Source organism: Uloborus diversus, chromosome 3 (genome assembly GCF_026930045.1).
Source record: "Uloborus diversus isolate 005 chromosome 3, Udiv.v.3.1, whole genome shotgun sequence".
NCBI lineage: Eukaryota > Metazoa > Arthropoda > Arachnida > Araneae > Uloboridae > Uloborus > Uloborus diversus.
In genome coordinates this window covers 194,727,856-194,747,265 of record NC_072733.1, presented here as the reverse complement: position 1 = coordinate 194,747,265, position 19,410 = coordinate 194,727,856, and the positions used below count along the sequence as shown (strand labels likewise).

Below are 19,410 nucleotides of genomic sequence, written 5' to 3'. Positions count from 1 at the left end.
ATCTGCAACATCTTGAACTAACTTTTGACGAGTATTTTCCTAATAGGCGTAACGTCCCTCTCTCAAACAACTGGATACGCAATCCTTTTGAAGGAAATCCATGCTTAGAGAACACCCTGACATTACCTGAAAAGGAAATGCTCATCGAGTTATCCTGTGATAATTCATTGAAAACTACCTTTAAAGAGCTCTCGTTAATTGACTTCTGGCTCAGTGTAAGAAATGACTATACCGTTTTGTCCAAAAAAGCAATTCGAATTTTATTACCATTTTGTACAACATATCTGTGCGAGAAAGGATTTTTCTCCTATACTTATCTCAAAGATAAATATCGAAGCAGATTGAATGCAGAGCCTGATTTAAGACTCAAACTGTCAGACATTGAACCAAACTTTCAGTTTCTTTGTTCCGTCAAACAGCCACAAATATCGCATTAAGGATTTTTTCCCCAATTTAAAGTATGCTTAAAAAAATAGTTGGTTTATAAAACTTCTTGTTTATAATTTTTCTTGTAGATGTAGTTTTAACTTTTTATTAATGTTTGCACTTAATGATATTTTACAATTATATTTTTGTTTATTGCAATCAAATGCTGCAAAAAATGGAAAGGAAACATGCTGTTTTTTTATTGTTTCTTACATGTTACTAATTTCAACATCAGGGGGTTCGCAAACTTTTTTGCCTGTTCCAAGGGGTTCGCAAAGAGAAAAAGGTTGGGAACCGCTGGTCTATGCAATGAACTTTGTTTTCAAACGGACAGGTTGCAAGCAGAGACGCTTGAGCAGAGCATAAGCAGCATTGCGCTCCGCAAAGAGCAGCACTGCGAAATTCTCGCCAACCATTTTGGCAGCTTCCGAATTTCGCCAATGCACTGTAATTGAGAGGGTTTCAAAATTCGCTTGCCGGCGCCCAAAGTTCCCGGCGCCTAAAATGCTGGGCGCCTTAAACGCTCGGCGCCCAAAGTTCCCGGCGCCCAAAACGCTCGGCGCCCAAAGTTCCCGGCGCCCAAAGTGCTCGGCGCCCAATGTTCCCAGCGCCCAATATGGGGTGCCCAATCTTCCCATTTCGGTATGAAGATGAAGCCAAAATTTCACGACTGCACACTGAGCATTTGTAAACCAAATTTATAAGTCTCAGTACAAAATTTAACTAGCGTAATATCGGTCCACGACTTGCAACATTTAAAAATTTGATTAAACTTGTGTTCAAATAATTCTTTAATTAGATCAAGAATATCGTTCAGAGATTAAAAAGTACAGAACTTTATGAGAATCGCCTATAATAATGAACTTCGTTTTGAAACAATCTCGCTTTAGCAGCGGCGCTTGCGCAGAGCATACGCAGCATTGCGCTCCGCAAAGAGCATTACTGCGAAATTCTCGCCAACCATTTTGGCAGCTTTCGAATTTTGCCAATGCACTGTAACTGAGGGTTTCAAAATTCGCTTTCCGGCGCCCAAAGTTCCTGGCGCGCAAAACGCTCGGCGCCCAAAGTGCTCGGCCACCAATCTTCCCATTTCGGGCGCAAGCACTCGGGAGTTATGGGGGCATATCGCCCTCTAGCGGAAATGGAATTTTGTCGCCAAACTGTTACAATGGATATTCGTCTTTCGCTAAGCCAATGCGTAGGCTACGGCCAGTGAATATGAATTTTCCCTCTTCTGAACGTCAAATGTCGTTAGTAGTTATATGAACAATGTAAACAAAACAGAAACAGAACTGTTTTCGTCCTTTTTGCAGAGTAATTTTTGAGATTTTCACTGTCGATCAGATATTGCCTTTTTTTTTCTTGCCGACCTTGCAAGAAATTGGGCAAAATGTGTTTTATTTTATTCATCTATTTTAGAAACAACTGGACCTGTAGCGTAGATTCCAACACTCATTTATATTCTTTTTTGTGAATAGTCCCATGGTTTGGTAAGTGTTGTTTACTTCTCCTCTATATTTTTTGTTATAATGAAATCATATCTGATATTTCGTGCTGTGGAAATCCATTTCATCCGATATCTATTTAATGCTATTTAATGGTACAGTGAAACCTCCGAATAGCGGACAGTCAAGGGACTAGAAGTTTTGTCCGTTATTGGGAGGTGTCCGCTATTAGGAGGAACTACTTAATTTACCATTTTCAAAGTGGGCTGTTGTTCCCTTTGTAGAACACAATCGAAACAATTGCGAAAGGTTTACTACATTTTACATCAAGTGTAATTAATCCGTTTTTTCTTAATAAAGGTATACTGACAGCACACACTTGTCTTAAAAAGCATTTAATCAATTAAAGTAATCAGTTAAAACAGTTTGACATCTCTTTTTTGCATTACCAACGGCGGCGATTCGGCGGAGCAACCCCCCCCCGCCCTCCCCCCCCCCCAAAAAAAACTTTTTATGGTTAATTTATTTATTTTATCTCGAGTATCACTATTGCATGATTGACAGTTTTCAATATGACCTTGAATATGGGCAAATCTTTTTCATATCTAGAAATTAAACAACCCAACGAAACCACGGCGCCATAAAGCCGACTACTACAGGCGCCGGTCTGCTCAATTGCATCTCCCGAGAGCCCTAGTTAGAAAAAGCACCCAATTTCCTCTTTTTTATCTTAACTTTTGAATAGTTATTGTATACAAAATTCATTAAAATCTTAAGAAAAACGTACGTTAATTGTTAGACTGACATCAGTTTTCACTCTGCTTCAATATTCTCAAAACTAGCCGTTACAAAATTATGACTTTTTTTTCCTTTTTCATTTTTTGCTGCCCGCAAAAAGTACCATGCCTTTTAGTTCTTTTTTTTTCTGCCCCAACTTTTAAGCCCCAATCGCTGCCTCTGCCCATTACCACCCTTTTAATTCCAAGAAACTGATAAGGAAATGACAAGTGGGGGGGGGGTGGAATATCAGTTGTGGAGGATGAAAAGCTTTATAAGTAAGGTAAGCAGATACTATAAGATATTCTGTGAAAAGAAAAAAAAAAACGGAAGTGCTACGATCGCAAGGGAATTTTTTTGTGAAATAACTGTCCGTTATTCGGAGTGTCCGTTATTCAGAGTGAATTACATGGAATGGCCTATATTGAGGGACTGGGACTTGCAAAACTGTCCGTTAATTAGAGCTGTCCGTTATTCGGGAGTGTCCGTTAAGGGAGGTTTCACTGTATATCCCTAAAACAAAATTCATACGAAATTCCTTCCTCAGCTATGTAATTTAGTTTAATGTATAAGCAATCTCAATTAAAACTTGTGTTGTCAGAAAAATATTGTAGTAACCAAAAGACATTCTAAATTTTAAGTAAAAAAACTTTTGATTTTCTTTCTTGTAACAAATTCATTCATTATAAAATTGTTGTCAATTTGGGAAGTTCTGTTGGATTATCTGTTTAAAACAGAGCTGTATTTGTCGATTGCATTCTGATATTATTGTAAATGATACAATGTATCATAATATGGATGCATCATAATATGTTCATTCATATGAACAACACTTCATACTACACAATGAACAATGAATAATCACATGTGATAGGCATGTATAATTATATAAAGTCCCAGTCTTCGAGGAAGTTTTCTTGTGCCTAAAAAACAATGATTTGTATGTGTTACGTGAATGACCGTACGGACACGTCTGCAAAACAAAAAAATCATTTATTTTTCAAGTAAAAATTTTTTTTAGAAAGTTGATACTCTGTTATGATACATGATGGTTCCTTCTATTTGAATATATGACAATTGAATGCAAAAGTTTAAAATTCAGAGAATCAAGTACTAATAGATGCGTAAAAATGTAACACCCAATATGTAACACCCGTGCACAGGCATGACCGCACAATCACTCCTGCAACAGACACAAATTTTAATTTTTCAAATAAAAAAAATTGTTTTATAGAAAGTTAATTCTACATGTTATGATACATTATGGTTCCTTATATTTGAATATATCAAAATTAAAAGCTAAAGTTTAAAATTCGGGGAATCAAGCACGAATAGATGCGTAAAAATGTAAAAACCATTGCAAATAGTTTGAGCAAATAATGACATTTAGCTAAAGCCTATATGCTTTGTTTTTACAATATTTAATATTTTTACTTATAGCTAAAACAACCAATGTTACTTGTAGTTTAAATTTAATTAAAATAATTCAAGAGTATATGTATATTCCTAGTGTAGCAAGGGACAATAATTTGTCATCGTTCAAACTTCACTGAGCTTGTTTATGGAAGTTAGGTACAGCCAGGAAAAAAAAAACTAACAACCACTTTTTTTCAAAACTTATTTTTATTGCCAAGTACAGAAATTATAAAGTATCTGTCATGTATTTGATATAATTCATGATATTTCTTACGTCACTAATGTTAAAAAATTTTGATTTTGTTTTTTACGTGTTATAATTGTATTTTTTCTCTCAAGGTACATTACAATTATTTAAAAATGAGAGTTCCTGTTATTGCTATCAGCATATGGATGTTCATCTGTATGATATTATTTGGAGTTATTGGCTATGCCTATGTTTTGTGGAGTCAATATTGGCGCACAGCTCTTGAGAAGAAGCAGATAATGTTGCGTAATGTTCATATTATGCAGAGAGAAAATCAGGTATTCAGCAATGGTGTACCAACTATCTTACGAAGGAACTCATCTGACAATATGCCTATGGATAAATTGAAAAGTAAAATTCATACATATAGAAGTCAACTGTTAATACAGCTTCGTAAGGCTCAGTTAGTTGCTGGAAATGTAATTTTTCACAAAGAAAAAGAAGGAACGAACATTTATAGGGTCAAATTTAAAAGACAGAATGTGAAATTGCCGGATAAAAGTCGACAAGAGCTCATATGCGAGCTCAAAGAAAAGGTAAATGTTGATATGTTACATAAAAATATTGAACCTTTCAAGACTCTAAATTATGAAAAATATTTTCCTCAAAAATCATTCTTTGATATCTTTGATAAACACAACACTTGTGCCATTGTTTCCAGTGCTGGTTCTATGTATCGGTCCAAGCTTGGCAAAGAAATAGGTATGAATTTTCCTTTGCTTAAAAATGTTGATGTTTTTATTTATTTATATTTTTAGCATCGCACATAACTGAGTTTTCTTTGTTGATTTTGTTCTTCATTTTCATTTTAGAAAATTTTGCCTTTCTTAACTTTGATATTTTGTATATTTTGAATTTTTTCTGTTGCAATATGTTATTTCTCTGCATGAGTTTTACATATTTTTAAATCTTAAAATGTTGTTTCAAAATGCTAGTCCTGTCATATGCAGGTCTATGGATATCTTGTAAAATATTCACTTTTTCTAAGAAAAGTAAAAATAGGGCAGTCCTCAAAGCAGAGGTGATTTCGCTAGAGAAAAGGTTTATATATTTTTTTTTCAGTATTGCAAACTTTGAATGTGTCTACAATGTCTCAAGGTTTATCTTCCCGTCTAGTTTTTAATTTTCAGTGTCTTGCAATCTTCTTTTATAAAACTAATGAAAAATAATCAAATTGTATGTACTGAAAATAGTCAAGAAGGAGGCACTTGAAGGTAGAAAGAAAAAAGTAACAATTTAATCTTCATGATTAGTTGAAAGAAATAGTAGTAGAGTAAATGCTCGTCTATTTATTTTTCATACAACCATAATTCCAACCCCTCCTCCCCCTCTTTCTCAAAGGAAAAAAATGGAAGGAAATGTTTCAATTGAGCTAAATACAGATTTCAATGTTTTTCTCTTACAAATGTTTTCCTCAAAAAATATGATAGTAATAGTAAGTAAAATGAAGTAAATAATAACAAGAAAGGAACATCAGTTAAAGCAATCCAGCCACGAGGAGGAGACTTATCAAGTGTTATATTTTGAATTTTTATCAAGAAACTTACTTAACTTCTTTGAGACTAATAGTCTGTTGACTCATTTGCAGTGTGGTTTCAGGAAAAGTAAATCGTTTGCTACTAATTTATTACATTTCTCTGACAATGTTACTATGACTTTAAATAAGAAAAAGTGTAGATGTTGTTTATATTGATTTTCAAAAAGCTTTTGATAAGGTACCACATGTTGCTCTGCTCAACCATGGCTATCTGCGATCCTGCTCCCTTCGCGCTCCTTTAACGGCTGTCCAAAGAGGGGAAAAAGTGCGTACAACAAGAACTTACATTTTCTGCCACTTCCGTCATTTGGCGGGATTTAAGGAATAACTACAGTAAAATTACTTACGGTGTAAAGGCTCGATTTCGAGACCTATGAATGTTTAAGTCGTGGTAGGACAAAATAACCATCAAATTGCATTGCATAGTAATGTGTTCGCCTTAATAATACATATAAAACATTTAAAAGATTGTTTTTCAGTCGTAACACATGCAGTCTTTGAAACTGTACATTCACATAAAACTATCTTAATGTTCTGCTAGACTAAATGTTTCATATTATTCGTCTAGGTAAAAGGAATCATTTCAATCATGTAAGACAATATTTATGAATGAATTCAAAATATTGGAATTAAATTCTGACACGCAAATAAATTGGTAGATTTCTCAAGGTACTGTTACATAGATTTATCTTCAAATAATTATTTATTGTTTTATTTCTAAGCAAACTTCAACAGACACATATCAGAACTGTTTAATTGCAGCGTTGAATGCTAAAAAATATTACAAAAATATTTTCAATTTTTTAAGGCAAGTGGAATAGTTGCGTTTGCGAAATGGACTGTCGAATGATTAGTTACTGGGATTATTATTGGATCCCAGATTAAATACAAATGCAGATACATAAGCAATTACATATTTTTGCTTCTTTTGACTTTAGTACATATAAATGCATGAAAACGGAAACTTTTAAAAATAAATCCATATTAAGATGTTATTAATTAGTTTTTAGGGGATTTTTCTTAGAAACTTGGAAACATTTTCATAATGCAAACAGGTGCAAAATATACGGCAATATTACAAATGACAAGTTCTATACAAAAATGAAAACAATAAAAACATAATAATAATAATGTAGTCCAGTGATTCTCAGCTGGTAGTCCGGCGGACTTTTACCAGTCCACAGAAAAAATTGCACTTGCCCTCAGAAACTTTCACTCTCCCAGGTTAAAAAAAAAAGGGGGGGGGGGATTCCCCTTACTCAAATGAAAAAAAAAAAAAAGAAATAGAAAGCAAAACTATAATAACAATAATATAAAATATGGTGTTTTGTACATAAATTTTATGGTTAATTTCAACATCTTCTGTGTTTTTTGCCATTGTTTATTACTTATGTTTGATTAATGCAATAATTAACAATTTTAACTTTTAAATATTTATCCTAACAGTTATTTAGAACCAAGTATAGTTTTATTTATATATTTATCTATGCATTAATTATGAATTATAATTTGTAAAAAATATTCCCACCGTCCACTAAACTTTGAAGTTTTTAATGGTACCACAGTTTTAATTATTTATTTTTATTATTCTTATTTATTTATTTATTTGTCATAAAAGGAAAGAAAAAAAGGAAAACATTTTTCTAGTTTTAACAGTCCATGAGTAGAATTTGTACTAAGTATATTATACCCTTTTTTTTTGAGAAAAATGAAAAAAAAAAAAAGGGCGAAGAGGGGACTTACCGATTTGCGATTATTTTTGACTGCCTTCACTGGTCCACAGGTCAAAAAAGATTGAGAAAATCTGGTTTGGGACACTTTCAATATTTTTTGACACATTGGCTTATTGAATAATACTTTTCTTTTCAATTGATTTTCAGTTACCGAACCTGCAATATTCTTTAGCAAAAGTGGTACAAAATGCTTGCATATAATTTCCCAAACAATTGGAAATGCGAAAATCTCTGGGACAGTCAAATACTGTGCAATCAGAAAACGTATTTTGTAAAATCTTACAAATAACATGGGATGAATTTTTAGTTCAGATGCTACAGCTATCATGAAATCCTGAATAATGGATAACTCTTCAACAAATTTATTGTTACTGTATTTTTGGGAGTATGAGCCGCATCATAATATTTGTTAAAGAAATAAAAAAAAAATACTGCATGCGACAAACCTGTTGTAAGCGCTGCACCTGAAGCTCAACAATATTTTGTTTAGTTGTTTTTTTGTAGAAACCTACAACAAAGTTTAAATGGATTGAATGTGTTCTAAAGGCTTTTTTTAAAATAAATTTAATATAATTACTTACAGTTAAGAAACCTAACTGTGCCGATAGACTTAAGCTGAATTAGGGACTGCATTCATCTAGTGCACCATTTGTACTAATTATATCCAATAAATGTTTCTTATTAGCCACTGTCTTGTATACTAGTGTGGCCACTTTTTCCTGATGTTTGTTGTCATTCTTTTAAGTGTAATCTCTCTCCTCTAAAAGTTTGGCACTAACTTTTTGAGTTATCCTATATTTTAACAAGTTATATATCCTTTTATGATTTAATTTTGCAAAATGTTATTATGTTGAATAGCTTTTATAGTTCTTCCTAATCAGTTATCAAAAGTTTTTTGTATTTTTTCATATCCTTAATGTCATTTTAAGAAGGTTATGTACCATTTGGATTTATTCATATTCTTTTTTCAGATTCACATGACATTGTCCTGAGATTCAATAGTGCACCAACTGAAAACTATGAAGAAGATGTTGGGTCAAAAACTACAATTAGATTTTTGAATTCTCAAGTTGTTTCAAAGCCAGAGTTTGACTTTTTTAATTCACCAATGTATCGAAACATTACTCTAGTAGTTTGGGACCCATCAAAATACCATGGATCACTTGAAGAGGTAATTTTATTTTTCATTTTTTGTGCAAGAGCTGACTCGGATCTATAAATTTTGGGCCCCCACCCTGCAACACAATTTGTAGGGCTTCTTCCCATAGACAATCAGTGTATGTTTCCAACATTAATGAGTCTTAGTGCTAGTTTTTTTCAACTCCTTGGGCTGTTGGGCCCCTTAAGGACAGCCCCCCCCCCCAGTGTGGAGTCTGCGGGTACGCCTGCACAAGAGATAATATTTTGCATTTATTGTCAAAAAAAGCTTCACCGCAGATTAACAACAAATAAGAATATCTTAAAATTGTCCAAAAGATCAATTCAGAAACATACCAGTCGCCTGTTTCTCACGTGTAAAATTCATCCACCCCGGTGATTCATAAAAAATGGTTTGTCACTTTTGTATCATACATTTACACAGTTAAACAGTTTCAAAAGAAGCGAAATGCTCTTATATATATATATGTGTGTGTGTATTTTATTTTTCTCTATTTCAGTGGTACAAAAAACCAGATTTTGATTTATTTTCACCTTACTGGTTGCATAGAGAAACATATCCAGATCAACCATTTTATATTTTACACCCAGAAGTTCTTTGGAATTCATGGGATTTCATTCAAACCAATACCTTGGTGCCTGTTGAACCTAATCCCCCATCTTCTGGATTCTTAGGTATGTTTGTCTGCATTTAGTTGATCATAATGTGTTTTACATTTGCAAATTGAATATTTATGTAGTACAAAGAATGTTATACAAAGTTTATTCTTGAAAAACATACTCTTAATGTGGGTGTTGCAGCTGTAGAGTGGTTTCCAGTCCTCCAAGGATGCATCATAAATGAAACTAGTGGTCAATCCTCCCCTAGAGCTAGATTTTTAAACATTGCTAATCCTAATATGGTTTTTTATATACATGTATGTACACTTGTGACTTTCACAGAAAATTTATTTAGGCTACTCTAGTGCAATCCCCCAGTAACGGATTTGAAATTCTTGTTCATCCGTTATGACTGTGTGTAATGAGTAGTGCTTCATTTTTCGTGAGTTATATCAAGCGTGGGATCCACCTTTTATTCTTGTTTAAGGGTGATACTTTTCTTGCATGACGCTCCAAAGGATAACCAAACGTTTACTTTCAAATCAAGGGAAAATCAAACAACTCTTATCTGATAGCTTGATGAGTGCAAAGTTGATAATGTGTTTATGGCCATGAATTGTATGTTTTATAAATACTGAATACTGCGCTAATAATTTGAAGTGTATAAAACTAGCTCACTTTAATTGTTTAGTTCAAAACATAAGAAATGTCATTGCTCTGCTCCCTTAAAGGTTCATTAGCATATATATATATATAGTTTGCACTGTTGAGTGAAAAGTTGCTGTGTAAGAACATTTTTCTAACACTCTCTTAGTCAATCACATTTTTAGAAAGTTTGACCCATAGGCACCCATGTAATGTCTAATAAAGTAAATTGTCTCCTTTATTCAAACCAACTTTCTCCTTTTCTCTTTCTGCAATATGTTTTGGATAGCTTCAAGAGAACTTAAGACTAAATTTTAACCAGTATGAGTGTAAGGTTAGTGCAAAATTTTATGGTTTGCTACTTCTTATAGGTGCTTCAATTTTTAACCATCAGCACAGTAGCATATTCTAATATAAAACTCACATAGGAGTAGGAAAGAAAGTTGTTAAATTACTATTTTTCAATAATGATATCCATTTGATAGGTTTGTGTTTCAAAAGTAAACATATGATTTTTTTAATGCACTACAGTAATGTGTATATAAATAAAGCATTTGCACATAAGCTGTACATAATCTATACATAAATAAAACATCCAAATAATTAAATAAGTTAGTGGTGCATTAGTGTTTGAATACTCATGAAAAATTATGATTGAAAAGAAAGCAGATAATTACTCAAAAGATGTTCTCTGAACAAAATTAAGAAGCAAGTACTATTCTATAGAGGAATGATAAGTTTTAAATTTCTGAAAATAAAAATTTTGAAAGGTGTACTTGTGTTTAAGTGTAATGTAAACTTATTTTGAGTTATTTTGTGCAGTTGTATTACCTCAACACATTAAAAAAAAATGGTATTTTGCTAATCATTGATACAAATAGAGGTTTGCAAACAGTACATTAATGTATGTACAGAATTAGAATGATTGAATTCAATTATGAATTTGTGCATAATGTGTTTAACATTCATGTGTACTACTATTTAACTTGACCCAGATAGCACATTTAGAGTCTTTTGAGCAGTGCTGTATTTTAAGGGAATCTAAGAAATCTTTTCAGTTTGATTGATAGCATGTTTACTCTTATTTAGTATATTTCACAATCAGTTATTTCTTTTAGAAAAGTACGACACAAACTTAGACTTTTTTTTTGACTTGTTAGTAATCCTCTTTTTGGGGCTTAGTCAGATAATGTGCCTGAAGGGGAAAAAAAATACATTTTCTGTTGAATATTAACTGATGTAAAATCAGAAAATTTATCTAGCTTGTTTCAGTCTAGAAATGTTTTCAGCAATGAGGAGTTTTCCAAACTTCTTCAAATCTTTAAACTGTAGCTCAATTTCAAAAAAAAAAAGCTATTTTGTTGCATCCTCAAGCAATATTTATGTGTTATTCTATTGTGCAGCTCTCTATACACTTCAAATTCTTACATTTATGTGAATGTCAGAATAATGTAATTCACTATACAATTAGTATAAATTATGTAGTTAATTACATTAACTTCATTTCATGTTTTTTTTTTTAAATAAAATTTCTTTCTCTGAGCATAAAAATATATGTAGATACAGACACACACACACACAGAGTAAATCGACTATTTTTTAATGCTCTATTAAAAAAAAAACATAGATATTATATAATATCTATTTTATAAATTGGTCATAAATAGAGCAAAGTTGAAGGTCTATTGTACTGTCAGCTCTCGATAACTCGAAGCCTTATAACTTGTATATTCTATTATTTGAGTGTTTTCATTATTTTCAAAACAAAACTCTTGAAAAAGCTGTGGGACTTCAAGATGTCGAACGTTGACTGCACATAAGTCATATGAGGGTAGGTCATTAAATAATTTGCAGAAGATAATAAAGAAATAATTAACCATGATAATCACTTTTTTTGGAGACAATTTTTATTTTTCTTCAGCAATGTTGATGCATCATACCCATTGCATTGTTTTGCCAGAGTCCCGAGTCCAGTTGCATAAAAATCTTTCATCACAGTAGGACTTAATGTTGAACATTATCATCATCTGCAAATTATTTCCCACCAAAATGTTATTTGGATGGACCAAATAGATGAAACCCCAAGAGACAGAACTTGCTTGCGGGCCAAGTCTGGGCTGTAAGGTGGTTGCTGTAATGCTGGAGTCATCTTGAACAGAAGATGACAATGTTCAACATGAAGTTCACTTATTCAGCTGGATTTAGGTTCTGGTAAAACAATGTGATAGGTGCATCAGCGTTGCTGAAACTTGTGATAAGAAACATGTGATAAATAAAATAATAAATTAAATATATATATATATATATATATATATATATATATATATATATATATATATATATATATATATATATATATATTTTTTTTTTTTTTTTTTTATTTATTTATTTATTTATTTATTTTTTTTCAGGAATAGTCACTTTGCTTCACTTATGCAACTCAGTTGATATCTACGAATATGTGCCATCAATGAGACTGACAAAACGTTGCCATTATTTTGATGTTCATGAAGATATAGGATGCACACTTGGAGATTGGCATCCCTTAGCTTCAGAAAAACTTATTTCTCTTTTTCTGAATGAAGGTACTGATAAAGACATTTTTGTTACTGGCAAAATTGTTCTCTCAGGTTTTGGTAAACAGAACTGCTAAATTGCTGTAAACTAGTGAGTTTTCCAAGTTATCTTTCTTATACATTGATAAATATATCATGATTCATTTTTCTTTATTGCTTCTTTCTTTTTGTTTTTAAAGCAAATTTTTACCATTTAAAATTTTAATAGTATTTAAAAAAAAAAAAAAAAAGAACTTGTTGCATTGTGGGGAAAAAAAATGAAACATCTGGTTACTTTGATTTTGTGTAATATTTTTAAAAGGTTCAATGGAAGGCATCATTAAAATGTTCTACATATTTTAGAAGTTTTGTGTGAGTAAATATCAATACTTTTAAAGTATTATTTTGCTGAACTTGTATAGTTACTATTATACATTACCCTATCATTGCCTTATCATATTTTTATCTTTTTACTAAATACTAAAATGATTAATTATTTCTTTTAAACAATTACTATTTGAGTCCTCGTTTAATGTGATCACTTTGCGGACACAATTTTGCTTTTGTTATCAATAACCGATTAATAACAATAAATGAAGCGTGGAATTAGATAAATTTAATCAATTTAAGGCACCAACACTGAGTTTCAAGTTAAATGAATTAGCTCATCTTATATTTATATACTATATGTTTCCTTTAAAAAATAAAAATGATTCATAATTAAAAAAAAAAATCTTTCTGAAGTCTAATTTTTAAGAAGCTCATTTATAAATTGCTCATAATCAATGTTTTTAAAATCACCACGATGTTGTTGTAATCCATGTTTCAACTCTCTCAATGCATTTCTCATTTCAACATAAGATTTCGTGGATTTAATTTTATTTTTTTGATTTCCCAGTCAAAGTTTTCTCAAGATCTTGAGCAGGCAAAGCAGATTCTGATCGTTTCAAGTGAAATGCAATCTCTGATTTGAAAAGTGAGAATGTATCACATAATTCACATAATGTAATGATCACATAAAGCAATAACTTTTATTTTTAAATGAAAGGAGAAAACGGGACCTAGTGCTTTTAAAACAATAAACTAAAGGTGATCACATTAAGCAGAGACTATTGCATTAGTTAATCTTTTAGATGATACTTAAAATATTATTTATACCACACATATACTTCAAAATTCATATTGAGTAAATATTGATAAATCTTTTTTTTATTCAGTCCTGGATAATTATACTGCTTACTAAACTAATATATTGCACATTCTGATGCACTGCTTTGATCATATGCAATATGAAATGCATATTAGGTTTATTCCTTCAGTTTGAAATCTTGTTGTCTTGAGTTTGATAAAATTATATCATGGTATGAACTTATTGTCTAAGGATATTGCCACAATGAAATCTCTGAGCAACAGTTCTGGTAGCTTCATTGGTTACTAGTTGTTGTTCAGAGCTGCATTTATTGAGATAGCAAAAATTAACAGCAAAAATCAAATTTGTTATATTTTTTAAAGCAAAAGGAAAAGTTGTATTTTCAGTGTATAAAACTAAAATATGGAAAATATTCAAATATTTTTTTAAATTTTAATATTTTAAATTATTTTTTCTTTTTGCCCAAAAGTTTTTTCTAATTAAAAAAATGAAGGATGAAACATTAATCATAAGGTGTTAGACACTCATTCCCATTTTACTTTTTTTAGTGCTCTATTTTTTATTTGCACAGTAAGATAAGTTGTGTAGTTGTAATCTAACAAATGACCCTCAGAAAGAAATGCATGATGTGACATGAAACTGCCTTTACAGGGAACCCTCCTTGTTTTTAGATCTGAGATGAGTTACTAATAAAATGCTCATTGACTTTATGTGTCCATTTTGATAGTATCTCTCCCTACTTCCTTAATTAGTTCTCTGGTTCATTTTCTTCAATAAATGAAATGTGGCAGGGCTATTTTTCAGTGATTATTTGTTGATGTTCACTTGTATCATTGTTTAAATGTTTTGGTTACTGTTAGTTTATTGTGATCAGTTGGTACCACCAAAAAATAACTGTTGGTTTAAAAGCTACCATTGTTAAGTAGTAGTAACTAGCATGGGTTTAACTGGAAACAATTTTAACTCATTGTTTTGCTGATTATTGCCCAATAGTTTCATACTGCATTACATCTTTATTCAAACAAGTGTTAGACACTGCAGTTGCATGTAAGATTACTTCACCATTGAAATAATCCTTCTATGCATGTACTTACATTTCAGTTGAGAGAAATTTTGTAGTTGATATTTTTCTTTATTTTTCTGATGTCCTATTTATAACATTGAAAATGTTAGGTTTTGATAGATGTTTGATGTATTGCACCACAAATGCAAAAGAGCTATTATTCAAAAAAAAAAAAAAAAGTTGAATTTAGAATTAGGTATATTTTGCTTATTCCTTCTTTCCATACTAATGGCATATTTTCATTTGCAGTACCCTTTTTTTGGTCATTTGAGATAATATCAGTAACTGGGGGGATTAAAAATATGAGATTATTCCTGAATAACTGTACAAAACTTCATATATGTTTAAGAATAACAGTACCAGCACAATATTACATAATCCGAAATGCTGTTCAGCCTTAGGTAAATCTGAACTATAGTAAAAACTAGATTTTAAAAATATGATAAAATTTTTTTGTACTGTACTGCTTGTACTGTAAAATTAATTTATCTTGAGTTTTAGCCTTCTTACACTTGAAGTGCTATATGGTGAGCTTAGTTGTGGTAGTTATTTCTACCAACCAAAATCTCATGTTGCTTAAGTGTGGGATTTATATTTCTTACTTTTTTTGGAGTTGTATTGTTAATTCTTGTGCCAAATATACATAGCAGCCAAATATTCATTTTTCTGTTTTAAAAAACAGCAGTTGCTATTTCATTTAAAATCATATGTAACTTTTTATATTTTCAAAGAATTACTTATATTAGAATATATTTAGAGAAAGTATGCACACTTTTCTTGATTTATCAGCTAGTCATTTTAGTTTTTATTTATACTTGACAGAATCAAGGTGAATATATGCATTGTTCCAATTTTCCGTCAGATTGCTTATTATCTGTAGAGTTTTTGTTTAATGAAGATTTACTAATGTTAATGTATCTCTTTTAGTTATTGAATCACAAAAAATAGGGAAGTGTTTGCTTGACTATCATCAATAGTCTCAGGTTTTAATGAACAAATTTGTAATACAGTAGAGTCTTGGTTGTCCAAGTATTAGTAGTCCAAACTCTGCTTGATATGAAGTAGATGAATTAATGAAATGTATTTTTTTCCAATTTTGCAAGTCCCTGACTGCTGTCCATGCCAACTGAACACTGCAAAAAACTGAAATTAAGGGAAAAAGACAGCAGATGTTAGCATGTAGAAGCAAGCCATTAGAAATTTAAATTTTAAAATTATAAGTCCAAATTAAACTTTTAATTTATAATAAAATACATAGCATGTAAATACAGTAAATTAATTTGAAGTTTTCCACATTTAGACAAAATAAGGAGTGCTACTAATTAAAAAAGTATTTGCCAGTAACAACTAAAGTTAGCTTCAATGCCTCATTCCACCCACTTCTATAACCATGATCAATCCTCCTAGCAGCAAGCCTGAGTTATATCATCAAGATCCAACTTGTGTGAGCATAATGGTTTTGAACAGGTGAACAAGACTCACGACTACCGATACTCAACTATGCATGAAAACTTTTAGAACATCATCAGCATTATCAGAAAACATGCTGTTTTTCACTTGGGCTGTTTCCAAAATAACTGATGATTATTACCTTGTTTTTGAGCTTTTTCACAGCTCAGTCCACAATTTCTTTGTCCATGCAACAATAAATGCCATTTCTCTTGTGGGTTCAAGTCCATGATATTAAAGTCTTCAGGATTTCCCATCAGCTAGTGACCATGATGAGTTTTAATAGAATAATTAGCTTGGGATATTCAAAATGACAAACAGTAAGTCACTTTTTCATCTCTACATGTGCCAACTTGATAACCTCTTTCCTAATAACCATGTTCACAGCTTTCATTGTAGATGAATTTTCTTTCTAGTATAACCCTTACATCACTAAGCTTTCCACTTCTTTTGGTTTAAATGTGTTAGTAACATGAGAAAACATTTGCCTCGGCATTAAATTCTGACTTAAAACTTATCTGTCAGTTGTGCAGTGGAATACTGGTAAATACCTTTTATGTAAAAAATATTTTTCTTAAACTGTGTGCATTGTGTAAAAAGTTAACATTGTCTAATTTTTTTTCTTCTGAGCTATCCGTTTTTTTTTTTTTTTTTGTGTACTACATAACGCATGTCTGTGTGAATGTCATATGCTACGCAGCCATATGTTGATATATTTCTTGCATTTATTTGAATGGGTGAGCATTTCCTTTGAAATGTCTGTTTTTGTGTTTGGATAAGTAGAATGCTTTGCTCTGTCCTTTGAGTTGGAAAAATTTAATACAGACAATCCATGTAATATCTAGTCTAAAATGGGTTATGTTTTCTTAAAATTGTTTCATCAGCTTTGGAATGAATGTTATATTTAAATTATTAAATTTGATTTCTGTTGTATTTTTTTATACTCTACTTAAAAATTACAATTACAAATCTAGATAGCAAGTCACATTGCTGCAATCTATTCAAAAAAAAAAAAAAAAAAAAAAAGAAACCCATAAATTCCTAAGAATACAGTGGTCTCCATTTAATGTTATCATGGTTTATGTTATCAATTGCTTATAGTTATATCAAAGCAACTCTCCTGATTTTCTCTGTTGATTTGTATGTTAAAATAGTAGCTTTCTGTGATCAGTACATTGTTTACGTTTTCAGTTTTCAATCCCCATCTTAACTCTCCAGGAAATATTTGCTATGGATGCGGATAGAATCTATTTTATAGGTCAGAGAACAAGTTGAAACTTAACGTTTCCAATATCTCAAGGAAAAAAACTATTTTTATGACTAAATCAAAGAAATGTTACTCAATTATTTCTAATATTAATAATACAAATAATCTACGGGGTAAAGGCCAAGATTCCAAAAATTTTTAAGTGGCCAGTGGCCACTAGACCCAAAAAACTTGGTGGCCACCACTGTCGCCAAGGGTTGAAGTACAAAATGAGAGAGGAGTTTTTACTACTTTCATGAAAAAACAAATAAATAGAACTTTACAGAAAGACAATTTAAAAGCTATAAACATGCATTCCCCCCTCCCTAAAAGAATAAATAGATAAATAAATCCAGGACTGGATCTGCATACCCCCAGACCCCGCAATACGAGAGGGCCCACATCCTTAAGGGACCCAATGGCTCAAGAAATTGAAGAAAAAATTGAAACAAACTAGCACTAAGACTTATTAATGTTACAAATATACACTGCTGGCCTCTGGGGTGGGGCCCAACTGATTTGTTGCAAGGGAGCCCAAAGTTTATAGATCCTGGCCTGAATTAATCAATGAAAAGTCGGCAGGAAACTGCATTTTATATGAAATTTACAAAAAATACAATTTTGCTGATAAAATTTTACTTTTCCAAAAAATAACTAATTAAAAAAATAATAAAAAATAAAATCTGGCCCTTTTTATGTTATTTTCAGAAGTTTCCACTGAGATAGGCATCCAATTCTATTTTTGGAAACTTAGGCAATGAAATTGTCTTGTCTGCTTCCATCTTGCGAATGACCAAACATGGCAACTATGCAAGAAATTTAAGATATGAAAGTAATTTCAATAATCAAAAACCCTCAAAAAACAATAATTTATATTAAAGAGTCAGTTTTTAGCACATTAGCGTCTAAGCAATACGGATAAAATAATGTTCAGAAGGAACAAATTTGCAATTTTCAAGAAAATAATTAATTATCCAAGGGGGAAAAATACGGCACATTTTGCGGAATGTTCAATAGTTTGCATTGTATTGCAATAGACATACAAATCTATTTTTGGAAATAGGCACTTAAAGAATCTTATCTACTTCCATCTTAGAAGTGATCAAATATGGCGACTGTGTTAAAAATTAAGATTTAGGTTTTTGAATTTGTAGCATAAAAATAATTATAAAATGTAAAGTTCTCATTAAACGTCAATTTAATTGAGCTGTTATAGCTTTTAGCGCTTTAGCGTCCAATGCAATAAGGATAAGACGAAATTTTAAATACAAAATTTTTCATTTCTCATGAAAACTATTTTAAATAATAAAAAATAAATAAATAAATAAAATGCTTTACAGCACATTTTGCGTTATTTTCATTAGTTTTCATTTGAATAAACATCAAATTCCGATTTGTTTTTGTAAACTTAAGCACTTAAGTACTTTGCCTACTTTGAGTGACTAAATATGGCGTCTATGCTTCACACGTAACTGTATTATCGTTCTGGTCAATAAACGATCTTTGATGTGTTTATCCTCAGGCATATGCTTCCAAAGCGATTTATTTTCTTCTACCCTCTTGAGTTTGTTCATAATTCCTCTTCATCCCAAGATTTTTTTGCTAGGAACAACAGGGGGGAAATGGCGACTGAGGACGTTTTTTTAGGTCGCAACTTTTTCAAACTAGGTCGCCATGTGGCGAGTGGCGACCGTGAATCTTGACCTTTACTTCGGGGTATGCTTTGCATTTGAAAGCATCAACAATGTTTTCCATTTTTCGCTTCTTCAAACAAACAAATATGTTGCCGACAATATACCTTGGAAGAAAGGAGTTAAAGCTGAAACCCTTTCACAAAATGAAACACGAACATGCAATGTATCTTGTAATTTGTGCATTTCAGTGCTGTAACATGGAGAGGCATTGCACAATTTTGATCATTCAATATTCTTCTCTTTTCAACTTTCCTGATTTTGTCCAAAAT

At 31.5% G+C, this 19,410-nt stretch overlaps 2 protein-coding genes across 3 annotated transcripts in view; one reads left to right on the top strand and one right to left on the bottom strand.

Moving 5' to 3' along the window:
• Nucleotides 1-1,713: 1,713 nt before the first annotated feature.
• Nucleotides 1,714-12,637, top strand: LOC129218624 (beta-galactoside alpha-2,6-sialyltransferase 2-like). The gene is made up of 5 exons (XM_054852945.1): nt 1,714-1,916; nt 4,404-5,013; nt 8,553-8,752; nt 9,240-9,414; nt 12,396-12,637. The coding sequence occupies exons 2-5, from the start codon at nt 4,425-4,427 to the stop codon at nt 12,635-12,637; spliced, it is 1,206 nt and encodes a 401-aa protein (XP_054708920.1). The 5' UTR covers nt 1,714-1,916; nt 4,404-4,424.
• Nucleotides 12,638-15,713: 3,076 nt separating this feature from the next.
• Nucleotides 15,714-19,410, bottom strand: part of LOC129219355 (matrix metalloproteinase-16-like) — a 118,837-nt gene continuing 115,140 nt past the window's right edge. Inside the window, exon 12 of one of the 2 annotated variants that reach the window (XM_054853725.1) lies at nt 15,714-15,895. The gene's annotated coding sequence lies outside the window, so the exon portion shown is untranslated. The remainder of the gene's footprint in view (nt 15,896-19,410) is intronic. The other variant, XM_054853726.1, reaches the window with a different exon arrangement.